This window comes from Balaenoptera acutorostrata, chromosome 5, assembly GCF_949987535.1.
Source record: "Balaenoptera acutorostrata chromosome 5, mBalAcu1.1, whole genome shotgun sequence".
In the NCBI taxonomy this organism is placed as follows: domain Eukaryota; kingdom Metazoa; phylum Chordata; class Mammalia; order Artiodactyla; family Balaenopteridae; genus Balaenoptera; species Balaenoptera acutorostrata.
Genome location: NC_080068.1, coordinates 54,949,800 through 54,967,518, shown reverse-complemented (window position 1 = coordinate 54,967,518; position 17,719 = coordinate 54,949,800). Strand labels below are relative to the sequence as shown.

At 37.8% G+C, this 17,719-nt stretch overlaps 1 protein-coding gene across 8 annotated transcripts in view; it reads left to right on the top strand.

Annotated features, from left to right (window-relative positions):
* RUFY3 (RUN and FYVE domain containing 3) overlaps positions 1-17,719 on the top strand; it is a 90,005-nt gene that overhangs the window by 29,927 nt on the left and 42,359 nt on the right. For 4 of the 8 annotated variants that reach the window (XM_057546335.1, XM_057546333.1, XM_057546337.1 and 1 more), the window contains exon 2: positions 8,020-8,073. The exons of the other annotated variants lie outside the window; for them this stretch is intronic. In XM_057546335.1, coding sequence (XP_057402318.1) covers positions 8,020-8,073 — 54 coding nt within the window. The remainder of the gene's footprint in view (positions 1-8,019; positions 8,074-17,719) is intronic. 8 annotated transcript variants of the gene reach the window in all.

Here is a 17,719-nt window from a genome sequence, read left to right as displayed (position 1 = left end):
TACAGCATTTGATTTATTCCTTTCCTGTGTTCAGAAAATAAAACCTGAGTTGTTAGGATTCCCTGTTTTACAGATCGTGTTGTTCTTTGATTTCGCTCTGGCACTCCTCCTTTTGTAATCTGCCCTCAGTGAGATTATTGGAATATCTGTTGCCACCAACCCGGTTAGCCTCATAGTCAGGTTCTCTGAGTTGTGATTACGTGTGCACAAGGCGGTCTCTGTGAACTTCTCAAAGTGAAGAGGTTATAGCTTTTACTACCGTCTCAGAAGCCTACCAGACAAAGTTCTTCGGACAAGGTTCATCCCTTCTTGTTGTTCTGCTCTGGGAATGGTCTGCCTAGTCACCCTTACAAGGTAAGTTTTACCCACTTGCCTCTGAGATTTTATAAAATCCGAAATCTGGGAGAGAAGTATCAGCAGAGTTCCATTTGCACCTCAATCTGTAATGAAACCATAGAAGAGCTACATGTTTCCTCTGAGCTGACTGTAATGTGCTCTCCCTAAAATCAGCTTTCTCCTTCTGATTTCAGGTCTGCTTTCAGTTTCTTCCCAACTCCCTAGTACTCCTGTCACTGGAGTCCGCTTTAGTGCCCTGTCATTAATTACAGTGCCTTACTACTGTCTTTCCTCTCTGTTGGTGAGCTTTTTCTGGACCGTTTTTGAACGGAGCTTTTACTTTAACGTGTGACTTTCTTAGTATAGCTCACATTAGCTCTTCTTTGGGTTATCAGCGCCTAGTGCCAGAAGGTTATTTGTCCTAAGCTAATCACGGACATCTTTATCATTTTCCAGAGGTAAATGCTGTACCAGATTAGATAACTAATACTCAGTGATGGATCTCAGATTGGAATTCAAGCTGTTGGATTCCCAAGCCTGGGTACCTGTGAGACCTGGCTAGGAAGAGAGCAAGGCTGTCATTTGAGAGCACCCACAGTATTCTCTGCGCTTCAGTGTGGTTCTGTATTATTTCGGGTTTGTTGGTTGTGCCCCTTTTTTGGGAAGGTGGAGAGGATAATGGGGCATGATTTTCCTTTGCGGTTGTTCCAGCCCCACTGGGACTGCTACGAAGTACTTTTGAGTACAAGGAAGTAAATACTAAAATTCATTCCCTTGCAATTTTTTGTATTTGAACTTTGCCAGAGAACAAATAGATGAATTTGATGAGCTTAGAAACACATGTGTAGAGGGACAGTGAAACATACTTATTGTCAAATGACCCCTAAGTATTTATTTTTCATCATAATTAAATTTTCCCCAATAAAAAAAATATTATATCAGCGTATTGAAAATAATGGGGTTCTCTTAGAAAAATATATTTAGAATTATTATATATATATGAATTTTAGTGAACACAACTTTATTTTTCTAGTTATAAAAATAATATATTCACATTTAAGAGTCACAGAATACAGACAAGTAAAAAAATATAAAACCAGTAGAATTCACCTAAGATTCTAGCACCTATCAGTAACCACTGGTAAGGTTTAGCAACCTGATTCTCTTTTTCAATGTATACACACGTGGTTCATTTACAAACTCGCAGCATTTTATGCGTGTAAGGTCATCCCATAACTGTCTTGTGCGACCTGCCGTTTTTCTCTCCACTTCAGGAAATAGAAATCTCTGCTGCCTCATTTAATGTCTCCACTTGTTTGGATGTGCTATAATTTCTTTACTCCCTTATTACAGATATTTAGGTTATTTCTAACTTAGGCTACCCCAGACAGTTTTGGTACATCATTATGTTTATAATTTGAACACTTTTCACTTGAACAATTCCATTTTTAGAAGTGGAATTTCTGGGTCAAATAGTAATGTATTTTACTTTTTTAATACACACTTCCAAGCTGCAATAAACACTAAAAAAATTTTTTTAATGCCATGGTGTCATGAATTTTCATATTGGCTGCCTCTTTGCAACTCATTTTTATCTTTCGCCACTGCAGTTGGTTGTGGTTTCCCACACTGTATTAAAATCTGAACTTTCAAAGGAAACAGTTGTGGGTTTTTAGGACAGTTGATTCAGCAGCTGCAAACTGCATGATAATGTTTTATCTTTTTTTTTGGACGGGGGGGGGTGGGGGGGAGGTTTCTTTGAGCTAGTGACAATGTCCTAGCAGAAGAGAATGAGTTTTACTGTTGATTGTACAGTGAGAAATTTCACACTTCTCTAAGATTGCTATAGTTTACTTTCTGCAGTGAAAAGGCTGCTGGAATTTCTTTTTTCTTGCTCCAAGAGCTGTAAAACTTAGGGTATGTATGAGATGTACTCTGTCTTATCTGAGAATTTCACAGTGTCCTCTTCTATGGGCAGCAGCTACCCAGTTGAGGTCCAGTTAGTCAGAGACGTTATTTTCTGCCATTGCAGCCATTCAGGTAAGAGGGCAAAGGGTCTCCTGATGCAGTGGAGGTCCCTTTTTTTCATCCCCTCACTCCCCGTCAGGCCCTGTGTCACCTAGCTGCTCACCTGACTTAGGAATCTGTTTTATCTTCTTTTATCTAATACCAATCCCTTTTTACCTTGCGTCATAGTTACGTAGTTCTCCTCAAGGGCAGTGTCTGTGGATATTTCATCTTTGTCTCTTCTGTACAGATTAACTGTCCTAACTGCCTTAGTAAAGCCCTTTGCTCCCCGTTCGTGCTCAGTAAATATTAAACGGCTCAAATGTTGATAACTATATTGGAAAAAGCTACATTCCTCCTCTTGTGTCTCTCTTTTACTTTCACACAGAACACTTCACTTCTGACACTTCTTGTCACCAAATGTGTGTGATTTTTCCCCATACCAAGCAATTCTGCGACACCAGCTGCGTGTCCCACAATTTAACTCCTTTCTGACTCTGCCTACCTGGAGATAACATCAGATCCCACAGATCAAAGGCTCAGACCCTCAAGACTGTTCCCTCCCACCCCACAACCGTACACTTCAGCTGCCAAATGCAAGTTGTAGGTCCCCAGGTCACCCACCACTTCTCTCTGGCTGGGCTACAAATCGCAGGTTCCCATGACCTCCTCTCTCTTGAATTCAGTTATTTGCTAAACAGCTCACAGAACTCAGGGAAACACTTAACTTACGTTTGCCAGTTTATTAGAGGATATGATAAAGGAAACAGATGTACAGCCAGATGAAGGGATACGTAGGGTGAGGTCTGGGAGGGCCCAGAGCGCAGGAGCTTCTGTCCCCGTGTAGTTGGAATACATCACCTTCCCGGTGTGTGAATGTGTTCACCAACCTGAAAGCTTTCGAACCCCGTACCACTGGGATTTTAAGGAGGCTTCCTCACATGGATAAGACCAATTATTAACTCCATTTCCAGCCCCTCTCGTCTCTTCAGAGAGGTGGGGGAGTGGTGCTGATAATTCCAAGCTTCTAATTATGGGAACCAGATCCCATTCAGGAGACCACCCAGAGTCACCTCATTAGAACAAAAGATGCTCCTAGTGTATTTTTCACTTAGGAATTTATAAGGTTTCAGGAGGCCTCTGTCAGGGACTGGGCATGAAAACCAAATATATATTTCTTATTATAAATCACAGTATCACAGTAACTTAATACTACTTTTTCCAGGACCATTTGTATTTCTTTGCTGATATTTTTGTTTTTTTTACTATACATTGGGGAGAAGATAGACCTTGGCCTAAATTACTGGTTTATTATAACAGGACCTCTTAGCATTTTTTTAAGTTAGCTTGACAGTTCCTCTGCTAATATTTATTATTAGGTTACCAACCTAATTATATTATTGTTTAACAGTGTCTCAGCTGCTAAATTTGTCCTTGGTCTACTTACATTGACTTATGTTCTTTCCCTGTGTTTAATAGTTAGTTTAGTTTAGTTTTGTTTTGTTTTTTTCCCAATCCCATTCCCTCTATTTCCTTTGAATAATTATGGCAAATATACTTAGAGGACTCCAGTTTGTAGCCAAATCAAAATACAGGGCACATATTGGTTTCTTATAAATGTGAAGTTGACATTGAGTACCTGTGATTTGCTAAGTACTTTAAATTAATTAACATTTATTTTCACAACAGTCCTTCAGAGTTATTTGTGATCAGTGGTTGGGGCTTCAGGAAGGCTCTCCCCTCAAGAAACTCTCAAGAAACTCTAGTAAACTTTTAAAAAGTAACACTCTAAATCAGAGACACCTAGCCTCAAGGAGACAGTGTAACTTGGTTACTTTTGTCTCTAAACTTGACTGCCACTCCCTCGTCTATAGTAATAATACTCCTGAAGAGAGAACATATCAAGAAGAAGAGAGATCTCACAAGCCTGGGTACATAAACAATGGAGAGGCACTTTGAGTCTATTCCAGTGCTTCTCAGGAGGGATGGAGTTCAGCTCTCCCTCATGGAGAGAAAAAAGTAGTAGCTATGCAGGGTCCAATGTCAAAGCTAGGCCCTCTTTTACCAGACCACACTGCATCATCATTGAGTCACCACATACCGTAAGAACAACTATTTTACAGTACCACCTAATTAAATATTTCCAGAGCTAAGTAAATTAGTCTCCACGTTTAGCCAGGAAATGGTTCAGTGAACCTCAAATAACCTATGTGTCCTAATTCAGGGCCTTTGTATAGTTCCAGCCTGTCTCTTATCTCTTGACTTTAAAAGATGTCTTTGTTCATATGCATCTTAAAAATAAGATGATAGAGTCTGTTGGGAGCAGCATTTTTAACCATCTAACCCAAGCATTTAGAGTGGAGTGGTGGTCCTGACGTTGCATTGGTCTCATGCCACCACACCCTGTGACAGTCCACTTGGCATTTATAAGGTATGCACTCCTTTCCTTGTGAGTCAGTGTTTTGAGTGAACTGAGGCTGTCTGTTTAGCCAGAGTAACTTTGGAAGCTCCCCTTTACCATTCACTTTAATATTTATAGTGCACATCTGGCACAATTCTGATTGCTACAGCTCTGACTTATGCATTATCTAGAGCAAAATTTTAATCCAGACCTATCTTTTGTTATCAACCAGCAAGGCTTTAGATTATGCTTCTTTGCAATTTGTGAATATGTATTACGATAAAAATTAAAGGTAATATAGTTTTTTAGACCAGGCGAAACATGCTCAAGGCAACAAAGTATTATCCCTAGAAAAAGGAAATGTTCTGGGAAAGAGACAAGAGTTGGTCATGCTGCCACCCACCTCTTTGATTCATGTATTAGATACTTTTGCTTTTATTGTTGTTGTTTTAATAATTTGAACATATTCCAGAGGGCACAATTTTTTAAAAATCTTTTATAAATCCTTCTTTGGGGGTTATAAAAGAGCATTATGGTATCCATTCTTTATTACAATAAAATTGTGAGTATGCCAAGGTAAAGTGGGTAACAACTTTAAAAGGAGAAAACATACCTTTTACCTTTCTGGGGAGGAGGGCTCTTTTAAATTGATTCCATCGCTCTGACACTCATAATTTTAAATTTTGTTTTAGAAACAAAACAAAATATGTCTGGTTGGAACAGAAAAGTGCTCTAGATGGCCCATGCCAAGGGGAAAATCAGAGAGATCCCTTGTACCCACACCCATTTCCACCTAGAAATTCACTTTCCTGAGCTCTTCTTTGTACAAATCTTGGAGTTTCTTCATATTTTGCTTTAATAGAGTAGACTTTTATTAGGTGACAAATGTAGTTTTTAGTTAAAGAAATGAAGAATAAAATAGGAAGTCACCTTACGGATTTTCACAAGGTCACATGGCAAGTCTGTATGGCAAACTAACATGATCGTTAAAAGAATATTCTTATGAATCTATAATCCTAGATAATATAAATCTGTAGCATATTATATTTTCAGGGGATTATACTTGAAAATCATATACGCAAATATATATATATGATGTATTTTAACACAAATTCACTGTAAAATAATAATATTGTGCTTTTTCTGTATGAGATACTTTCTAAGTGTTCTAGACATAAATGCAAAAAAAAGCTCTTAAAACCAAAAGCATTTTTCATAAATTTGCCTGAATTCATTTGATGCTAGAATATGACCTGAATTTACTTAAGGTTATTTATAGTCTTTATCCTATTTAATTTGAATATCCATATGTTTCCTGCAAAAATACTAATGTGCTTGCTTGTGAAGTGCTGTCTCAGGCCCTGCTGGTTCTGCATGTTGGCCTCAGTATATGCCATTTTACCTTTCTAAAAAAAATAAAATTCTGCATTTCAGAATACATTTGGCCAGAAAATATTCAGATAAAAGATTTTGGACCTGTGTTTACTCTTTTACTCCTTGCAGCAGGGCTGTAAGATAGGTACTACTCTTGTCCATGGTTTATAGATGAGGAAACTGACTGAGGAAAAACAGATGAAGTACCTGGACCAAGGTCATACAGCCAGTAAGGGGTGGAGCTGGGACGTGAGCCCGCGCGTTCCAGCTCTTGAGTCTGTTCTCTGAACTGTCATGTTCTCCTACCTCTGTTTATATAAAGTGACTTGCTTGAGATGTTGACAGAAGTTAGGAATTTAATGCTGGTTCTCTGAGCTGTACTCCTGTGCTTGGTTTTCTAAGTCATTAATTGCTAAACTTTTGAATTGGGGAACGGTACAAGTGTAATAGGGTATAGGTACTTGCATTCTTTTTATATTACCCTTTATATTACTTTTTATATTGCCTGTCTTTGTGTCTGACCTAACCAATAATCTTTATTTATGTCGTTTTCAAAAAAGTTCCATTTTAATCACATATCACCTTACTAGATCCCCATCTGCTTCCCTGTTTTCTGAATTTAAATTTAAATTTTAACTTTTTATATATTTGTGGGGTTTTTAGCACGTCTTTACAGGATAACTGAACCTATATTTGACACTAGAATGAACGTTTACAGTCCACTTGAAAATCACTAGGCCACGTGAGAACCAAAGTTGACCAGTTTAATTACAGTGATAATTTAATGAACTAGTGAGTAGGACAAATGATAAATTCTTTTTTCTGGATCATTACTCCAAGTTATTGCTTCAGATCCTATGCTGGCTTCCATGATAAATTTTTCAAGAAAGAGGGCTTATCATGGGCAAAGTATTCTTTGCCCATTTTGTCATTTCTGTTATGCTTCATCCTCTGAGAACTTACCTTTATTTGTTGCGTATTTACACATATAAAATTCACGTGATTTTGTGAGTTTAATTATGAATATTGCAGTTGTGTATAATACCATGGTTTCAGAGTTACTGAAGGATGAACCCAATCCATTTTTTTAAAAATTTCTATAGGTTCTCAAAATTCATTTCAGAACAGATAATGATCTTACAGCTTTAAGACACTATTAGAAGACACTATAATAAAGTATCTATTATATTTGTAATCTTGACATCTGTGTCCTTTTGTCTCACATGGAATATTCTGTATACAAGAACACTGAGTTTATAGTAAGAGGGGAGAGAGAGTACTATACTTTTAACTGAATAAACATCTGTCTTTATTGAATTATAAGTGATTTATCTTCAAAACAGCAACTTGTCCTTTATTTTTGTTTGGGGGAAGGAGAGCTGTTGGGGTGGAAGGCTTGGGAAAGGTTTTTAAGTTGTTCTTTGGTTGTTTTAGGAAAAGTCACTAGTTTTGCATCATGATATTTGGCCTGAGTCTAAAAAACATTCCACATGTTTTTTTAGCTTCACTGAAGGGATCAAAAGAAATACTGAATGAGGTCCCTGTTGTGTACACTAGAATACAGAGTCTCATCTTGATTTTCAATGGGAAAAAAAATCTATTATTTATGGGGTATACCGATCCCATAGAAGATCTGTGACATTAGAAGCTTTGAAATTATTAATCTTAGCTTTGAGACCTATTTAATAGTCATAGTTGATATTTCTGCTCGGTTAGTGTCACATTCCTTTTTGGGTACGTTCCCAGCGCTTTTCACCGCTAATCTCTGAGTTAAGCCCAAAGAGTTCTAGGCATCTCCCTTTCAATTATCCCTTTTGAAACCTTGTTTTTAATAACACTTTTCTTTCTTGGCTTGCATGACATTTTATCTTTCTTTTCCTTTCTTTTTGCTGTTTGCAAAGACTCTTGGGAGGATTTGACAGATTTGGTGGAGCAAATGCGCGATGATACAGAAGGTGCGTGCCACACCAACATCTTTCAGTTTTCTTTTTCTTTTTCTTTTTCTTTTTTTTTTTAATCTTCTAACCACCTTTTGATTGTTTTCCATAAGAGGAAGTGTCCGCTTTAGGTTTTATTTCCCATGACTGTAACTGGAGCGGTAAGCATATTCGCCAGATTTTCCATGCAGGTACTTCGTACAGGATTAGGTTTTCAGAGTCTTGCGTTTAAAATCTTTATCTTTCTGATTCCAAGTAAAGTGGGATTAATATATGTTCATGCTGTTCCTTTAAGATAATAATATGTTCAAAGGGGACTTTATTTCAAGATTACATCATTTTTCTATGGCTGTTTTTTCATTTGTTAGGAAGATGTAAATTTTTTTATCATTCATGAAAAGAAATATATATATATATATATATATATATATATATATGTATGTATTACCATGAACAAGCAGTTTAAAAACAAACAGATCCCAGGAACTTCAAGTATTTGGTCTGGAATGTTGCTCTGATTTGTAGATTTCCCATAACATTAAGTCATTTTGAGCTTGGTCATGTAATAGCATTCCTTTCTGGTGGAATTACCTTGAAAAGTAGCACATATGTTCAAATGTACGAAGGTTCCCCAAACCAATAATTATTTCTTCTGTAATTGGCACTTAACTTTAGGGATCTCAAGATGATTTACACATTTTATAATAAAGATAGAAAAGTTGAAGTTTGGCTCCACTTTATCATTTTACGTTCTCCCACTTTGGCTGGGCACCTACAAGTCCCCCAGCTTCAGTGTACACTCTCCTAGCACATGCACACCCACCACTCTGTCCACACTGACCTTTTCACTGACTGTATGAGCTGACCTCAGCCTCCTCTCCTGCCTCATTCCTGTGACATCCCACCCAGAGCATTTACTTCCCTTCTCCCTCCCCCTGTGCCGCCTACATCCCCATTTAGTCTAGATGAGAGCTCTGTGAAGCGCTCCCTGACAGCTTTGGCCCAGTTCATTTCTCCATTCACTCAAGTCCTGCAGAACTTGGAGCTTAAGCCTTTTTACTTGCTCTCGTAATTCTTGTGTGCTTACATTCCTAGTTAAAGTGTAAAATCCTTGAGAGCAGGGATTGTCTTAAACTTCTTGGTATTAGGATCAGACTTAGGACAGTATTGTCCTCCGTAGATTTGGTCACACCAGAAAAAAAAAAAACTAAGGCAGTTTTCTCTCTCCAGTGATGCCCAGTAGTTTCTTCTTCAGCACTTTACTTTGAATGAGTAAATTATCCTGAGTTTCATCTCATTTCCTATAGTCAAGCTATCTTTTTATTCCATCTTTGATTCTACTTTTAATATAATTAGTTACATGTATTTTGATGAAAAGGCAGATCAGTATTGTCTAGTTGATTGACAGTTCATAGACAAGAAAAAAAGAGGACAGTGTTGATTCATTCAGTGAGTACTGACGTTAGCTGCCATTATCATTATTATATTATTATTATTATTATTATTATTTACCAGGCACTAGATAGGTTTAAGGTTTTGATTCCTTTAATAGACTACGTACTAAAGAAAAATGCTGCATATAGGCCAACAAATCTGTGCCCTTCTTAGAAACTTCTTCCCTATGACTTAGCCCTGGCACAATTCTATTTCTTTAATACAAGGTACTACTGCAAGAATCAAGCCTACTATAAGAGTCAGCCTCCTCCTTTTCATTTCTTTTTGCTGGAATTTTTGTGAATGATTGTCATAGGTGAAATCAAAAAGGGAAAAACCCAGAAGATGTGTGAATTTTTTTTATTATAGTATAGTTGAATTACAGTGTTGTATTAATTACTGCTGTACAGCATAGTGACTCACTTATACACTTATATACATTCTTTTTCATATTCTTTTCCATTATGGTTAATCACAGGATATTGAACATAGTTCCCTGTGCTGTACGGTAGGACCTTGTTGTTTATCCATTCTATACGTACCCGTTTGCATCTGCTAATCCCAAACTCCCACTCCATTCCTCCCCACCCCCCCTCCCTGTTGGCAACCACCAGACTGTTCTCTATGTCCCTGATTCTGTTTCTGTTTCATAGACAGGTTCATTTGTGTCATATTTTAGATTCCACGTATAAGTGATATCATGTGGTATTTGTCTTTCTCTCTCTGACTTACTTCACTTAGTATGATAATCTCTAGTTACATCCATGTTGCTGCAAATGGCATTATTTTGTTCTTTTTTATGGCTTAATAGTATTCCATTGTATATATGTACCACATCTTCTTTATCCATTCATCTGTTGATGGACATTTAGGTTGTTTCCATGTCTTGGCTATTGTAAATAGTGCTGCTATGAACATAGGGGTGCATGTAAGAATGTAAATTGTGTTACTTTGATGATCTTAGTAGATTACCAGTAAAATGGTGTATGGTAATGTTGGCCAAGAACTTATTTACAGAAAAGTCTTTCTGGAATATAGCTTAAAAAAAGAAAATCAGAAGGGGAAGGAAGGGGGAAGGAAAATGGCTTTTACTTGTTAACTTTTTTGAGTCATTTCATCCTTGTCTTTTTTATACAGTTTTCTACATCTCTTCTCACTTCAGTTATATGAAATGCTAGAATTTTACTGTTTACATAACTTAGAGTTTTTGTAAGTGAGTACTTGTAACAAGAATGAACATGAGTTATGGAGTATTAGCCACATGTAATACCCAGAGCGGCTCACGGTCTGGGGAGGAGCCTGCAGTCAGAACCAGAGAAAGCTGCTGATGTATGTAGGCTCAGATCTCATCAGGAGACCTTCACTGCTGAGCTGCTTTAATTCTGTTCCTTATCTGTTGTTATGGATGTGTCATAAGAGGTGGCTTTTTAATAGGAAAAGTGCTAACACTGGCTTCCAGCCTTCTGAAAATCTGCTTTTTAAAATAACAAACTCTAGGAGGTCACAGATTTGAACTGTTAGCTTTGGGGTTTGGTTTTTCTTTTATTTTGTTTTGATTTTGGCAAGATTGAAGGTTTTTCTGGTGAACTGATTTCTTACAGTGGTGGTTGGTTTTATAGTCAATGTGTCTGTAACTCCCGTCTGGTAGAATATGAAATGTCTTCTTAAGGTGGAATCGTGTCATGCTTACAACATTGATCAATTATCTCACATCTCATCTCATTATATGCTATTAATTTGGGTCTAAAAGCTTTGAAACTCACTGGAAAATTATGAAGATTAAATGAAATAATAAAAGCACATGGTTTACTACCTTTAGTTTCTCAATAAATATTGAATTCCTATCTGTACTTACTACAAACCTTTTTTAAACAGATTATGTGAACTTGCAGTTGCCCAGATTACTCATCTCTCTGAGCATTGGAGTGGCTGGGACATTACTTGAATTAGGGGAATAATATACTTGTATGAAATAATACCTCATCAAGATGGCTTGCTGGTTCCTTGATATATTTTGTGAGTTAAGACTTGATGTCCACCATTTTGAAAAATGGAAGGAACATATCTAAGAAATTTTCTTAGCATCTAGCACTGTATCACATAGACATTCAATGAAGGTTTATTTAAAATTAAATAAAAATTTTAAACTTACTTATGGAGGACCATAATAATTTTGATAGCTAACAATTTTTTATTCCTTTTTTTTTTTTTAATTTTATTTATTTATTTATTTTTGGCTGTGTTGGGTCTTTGTTGCTGTGCATGGGCTTTCTCTAGCTGTGGAGAGCAGGGGCTACTCTTCATAGCTGTTCATTGCTGTGGCTTCTCTTATTGCAGAGCATGGGCTCTAGGCTCACGGGCATCAGTAGTTGTAGCACGCAGGCTCAGTAGTTGTGGCACACGGGCTTAGTTGCTCCGCGGCATGTGGGATCTTCCCAGACCAGGGCTCGAAACTGTGTCCCCTGCATTGGCAGACAGATTCTCAACCACTGCGCCACCAGGGAAGTCCCACAATTTTTTATTCTTAGTACATCCCAAGCATTTCTAAATGCTTAACATACATGAACTTGTTTAATCTTCAAAACCCTATCATTATCTTATGGATGAAGGAAGTAAGGCCTACAGAGTTAAGAAACTTTCCCAGTGGAATACTACTCAGCAATAAAAAGGAACGAACTATTGATAACCTGGATGGATCCCTCAAGAACTATGCTGAGTGAAAAAAAGCCAATTTTAAAAGTTACATACTGTATGATTCCATTTATATAACATTCTTGAAACGACAGCACTGCAGAAATGGAAAACAGATTAGTAGTTGCTATGGGTTATAAGGGGGTAGGAGACAGGAGGGAAGTGCTTGTGGCTGTAAAAGGTCAAAGTGAGGGATCCTTGTGATACAGTTCAATGTCATATTCTGGTTGTGATAAGTTACTCTAGTTTGGCAAGATGTTACCTTTGGGGGAACTAGGTTAAGGGTACACAGTATCTCTCTATTATTTCTTACAACTGTATGTGAATCTATAATTGTCTCAAAATAATAAGTGCAAAAAAAAAAAAAGAAAAGAAAAGAGAAAAGGAACTTGCCTAGGGTTACACAGCTAGGGGAAGAGTTCAAGTAGAGTTCAAACTCCAACAGGCTAGCTCCAGAGCTTGTGCTGTTAACCACTATACCAAAGTTCAAACCTAGTTGGCTCTCAAAAATACTTTTTCATCGAAATTCCATACACACATCATTTATTTCTAAATATCTAGAACAAAAGTTTCATGAAACAACATATAACCTTACACTGTAGGACATACTAAATCGATTTTTATACCCCACTAAGGGGTTGTGACCTTTAATTTGAAAGATAATCCAGTATCCTGTAGTGCCTCTCTGGTGTATATCCATTTCGGCTCTAGCTACCAAGATGTAAGCAAAAGAGCTCTTCCAGCAATGCCAGTCTGTTGTGTTCTGTTCCCAGCCTTTAATTGTTGGCACCCTTTAAAGGCCAGTTACCTTGCATCCTTCTATTTCTCTTTAAACCATCTCCTCTGATGGAAACATCTTATTTCTGATCATTGGTACTATTATCCCTTGGCTAGTGATTATCCCAACCCAAACTTTAGTTTGTATTTACAACTATGTGATGAAAATTATGTTTAGAATGCTTCCACATCATTGTATCTTTTATTGTATCCAAAGCCAAGCTGATTTTACCCCTTACTTCCAAAACAGTTATTCAATTTTTTTCATTTCCATTTTCAGCACAGTATTCGAGGCTCACAGGGCAAAAACTTTAGGTTATTCTCGACTCCTCTGTTTCCTTAACAGGTCCAGTTCTTCAAGTGAAGCCATTTTGATCCTCTCCCCCAAATTCTTCAGATTCACTTTGCATAATCCTTTCAGACTAATCATCCTGAAACAAAATTCTAATCATATGACTTCCCTGCTCAAAACCTACAGTGGTTCCCATTGCCTGCTTCCTGGATATGCAGGTCTAGTTTTAGAGACCTGTCATTTGACTTTACCCTTCCTGTTTTCCAGTTCTCCCCAGGAAGAACTCCCCACTCCATTCTTATTTCCTTCACCTCACTTCACATACCCATTCTCCCCACTTGGAATACTTTCTTCCACGTTTTCTGTGAATTTCATATTTAGGGTCTGCCTCAAATCCTATACTGGAATTTATCATGCTTTTAACTATATTACTTTTGGTGTTGTCTCATTTGGAGCACAAGTGTACACTATTCCAGGGAGTTAAGTTAAGGGTAGAGATTATTCCTATATTTTGTCAAGGTTGGGGTTTACTCTACTTACAAACTAAAAAATTAGCCTATTTCTTGGATACTGGCGAAGGACACGACAAAAGACTTTATTACTCATGACGCTGCAAGCAGTCTGAGCATCAACACATTTGTGTCAGTTCCTCTTGCACCAGAGTTGCACCTGGGAGACACTGTATCGCTTAGAAAAATGCTACACATGTGGTGGTTCTGTGTTGCAGCTGAGGAACACAGTTTGGGGAACCGTTGTTTTTATAGGAAGCAGTAGGAAAGCCTCCTCTCTTAAGATGATCAGTTGCATAAACAACCCTGAGAAATGGCCTGGGTAAAAGAGCATTGAGAGCCTTGCAGTCTTGATACAACCCATAAAGACATGTAAGTAGCACAAGAAGTCCATGGAGGATTGTCTGTCTCAATATCTTACAGGTTAGATATAAAGAAATTTGTAACTTCCCCAATATCACTCAGGGAATATGAGAGAGACAGCTCTAACTCTTCTAGATCAGAGATCTAACTGTGCTAGATCACTGTGTTGCCCCCTAATATTTAACTTATTTCTATGGAGTAAATTGAGCAGAGTAAGGAACTCCTGAATTTGTACTTATCACCTAAATGTCTTATGTTGCATCAAAACAGAGAAGACTGACTATTGTCCCAACTTCTAGACATTCCCAGAAATCTTCTGGGTATTCTTCTGTGGTACGGAATTCTTCAGGTAAAGGTACTTGAAGATGTTTGGGAAACTTTCCCAAACTAAAATTGATTGTATTATGATATGGGAGGCCAGTGAAGAAGAAGAGAGTGTGGTTTCTTAAGAACTCTTGGGCAAGCTGGAATTAGAAACGGACATTTTTTAAAGATTAGAGAAATGGATACCTAAAAGAAAAGTGTTTTCCTCTATTGCTCACAACATTTCTGACACTAAATGTGTGGGGAGGTTTTCCCACACCCACCAGTTCTCCAGCACCAGTTCAATTCTGACACTGTCTACTTGGGGTTAACACAGACTCCACAAGAGGCCCCCCTCACTTTAGATGCCAGTCACAAGTCTAGGTTGTCACCTGTCCTTCTGACCAACCAGCTATAAATCAGAGGTTTCTGATTTATACACCTCAAGTTTTATAATTTGCTAGACTGGCTCACACAACTCAAGGAGTTTACTTGCTAAATTACAGGTGTATTATAAAAGAACACAACTCAAGAACAGCCAGATGGAAGAGATGCATAGGGCAAAGTATGTGGGAAGGAGCATGAAACTTCCATACCCTCTCTGGGCACGTCACCCTCCCAGCAACTCGATGTGTTCACTAACCACAAGCTCTCTGAACACTTTCCTTTAGGATTTTTATGCAGGCCTCATTATGTAGGCACCATTGATTAAATCATGGTCTTTGATGTTTGAGCTCTTTCTCCAGCCCCTCTCCCCTCCCTGGATTTGGAGGTGGGAGGGAATGGCTGAAAGTTCCAACCCTCTTATCACACCACTGGTTCCCCCTGGCAACCAGCCCTCCCATCCTTAAGGGCTTTCTAAAATTCACCTCATTAGCATAAACTCTGTGTTTGAAAGGGACTTGTTATAAATAACAAAGATGCTCCTTTTATAATACCTTTAACTCTGGAGCTATTTCAGAACTAGAAACAAGAACCAAATATAACAAAAGATACCCCTATGGCTCTTATCACTTGGGAAATTGCTAGGGTTTTAGGAGCTCTGTGTTAGGAACTGAGGGCTTAGATAAATAGAGAAATTGATTGATTTCTTATTATTCCACAATACCTGACCAAGAATAAGTAAGAGTACATAGACAATGGTTTTGGAATGTTAAATAACCAAATAAGCTTGTTCATTTCAATGCTAATGCCAATCAAAAGGGGTTTTTTGGTTATGTTCAGGGGTAGAAAAAAGCAGCACTAGACTCTTATTGGAGGCTAGCAGTTAAACCTTGTCCTGAAGCAAGAGAAAGCAGAACCTCTTTTTTATTTTTAATTATGGAATTTTTCAAGTACATAAAGTAGAGTAGCATAAGAAACCCTAACGTTTCCATCACCCAACTTCAATAATTATCAATATATATATTTTTAATTTATATTTTTGGCTGCGTTGGGTCTTCGTTGCTGCTCTCAGGCTTTCTCTAGTTGCAGAGAGCAGGGGCTGCTCTTCGTTGTGGTGCAGGGGCTCTAGGCGTGCGGGCTGCAGTAGTTGTGGTGCGCAGGCTCAGTAGTTGTGGCCTGCAGGCTCTAGAGCATAGGCTCAGTAGTTGTGGCACACGGGCTTAGCTGCTCCGTGGCATGTGGGATCTTCCCAGACCAGGGCTTGAACCTGTGTACCCTGCATAGGCAGGCAGATTCTTAACCACTGTGCCACCAGGGAAGTCCCACCATTTGTATTTCTTTGGAGAAATGTCTATTGAAATCCTTTGCTCATTCTTCTTTACTGGGTTATAGTAAGTCCCCTACCTACAAATGAGTTCTGTTCTGAGAGCTCGCTTGTAAGTCCAGTTTGTTCATTAAGTCCAACAAAGTTAGCCTAGGTATCCAACTAACACAATCAGATATATAGTACTGTACTGTAATAGGTTTATAATACTTTTCACACATTAATACATAAAAAAAACAAACACAAAAAATAAGGAAAACATTTTTAATCTTACAGTACAGTAATCTTACAGACGTCTGAGCTAACTTACATGATTGGACATGGGAACGCACGTTTGCATCTTTGAAAGTTCTCAACTTGAAGGTTCGTATGTAGGGGACTTACTGTATTTGTGTTTCATTGTTGAATTATAAGAGTTCTCTACATATTCTGGATACAGGATCTGATTTACATTTTTTCCTCCCATTCTATGGGCTGTCTTTTCTTTTCCTTAATGGTGTCCTTTGAAGTGCAAATATTTTTAATTTTAGTGAAGTCCAGTTTATTTGTTCTGTTGTTTTTGCTTTTGGTGTCATCTAAGAAACCATTTGGTCATATTGTATAATCCTTTTTGTATGTTGCTGGAGTTGGTTTACAAGTATTTTGTTGAGGGCTTTGCATCTGTATTAATAAGAGACACTGATCTGTCGTTTTCTTATGATGTCTTTGTCTGATTTTGGTCTCAAGTAATGTTGGTCTCATAGAATGTGTTGGGAAGTGTTTCCTCTTCCTCTGTTTTTTGGAATTGTGAAGAACTGGTAGTAATTCTTTAAATGTTTGGTAAACTTCAGTAGTGAAGCCATCTGGTTCAGCCTCTTTATGGGGTGTGTTTTTTATTATGAATTTAATATCTTTACTTATTATAGTTCTATTCAGATTTTCTATTTCTTCTTGAGTCAGTTTTGGTAGTTTATCTTTCTTAGAAATTGTCCTTTGAAATTGTTTCATCTAGGTTGCCTAATACGTTGGCATACAGTTGCCCATAGTATTCCCTTATAATCCTTTTTGTTTCTGTAAGGTCAATAGTAATGTCTCCTCTTCATTTCTGATTTTAGTAATTTGAGTCTTCTCTCTTTTTGTATTCGTCAGTATAGCTAAATATTTGTCAATGTTGTTGATCTTTTCAGAGAGCCAACTTTGGGTTTCACTGGTTTCTCTCAATAGTGTTATTTGCTGTTGATTTCTGCTGTGATCTTTATTATTGCTTTCTCCTGGGGGCTTTCTACTGATAAATGTATTTATTGGTTGGCCTTGAGGAAGCCATCTGTGAAATCATGGAATTATGACATGCTAGAGCTAGAAGAGCTAGGTCAGTGCTTCACAAACTTTAATGCCCATACAAATTGCTTTAGGTTCTGTCCAGAATCTGATTCAGTAGTACCATTGGAGCCCAAGTTTTCCCATTTCTAAAAGCTTCCAGGTGATGCCAATGTTGATGTTCCAGGACCACACTTGGAGTGGCAAGGATCTAGTTCATTTGGTATCAGAGTCGTTGGTGGGGTTTTCCAAACCATGTTGTTTCACCCCATTCCAGGCATATTAATGTGC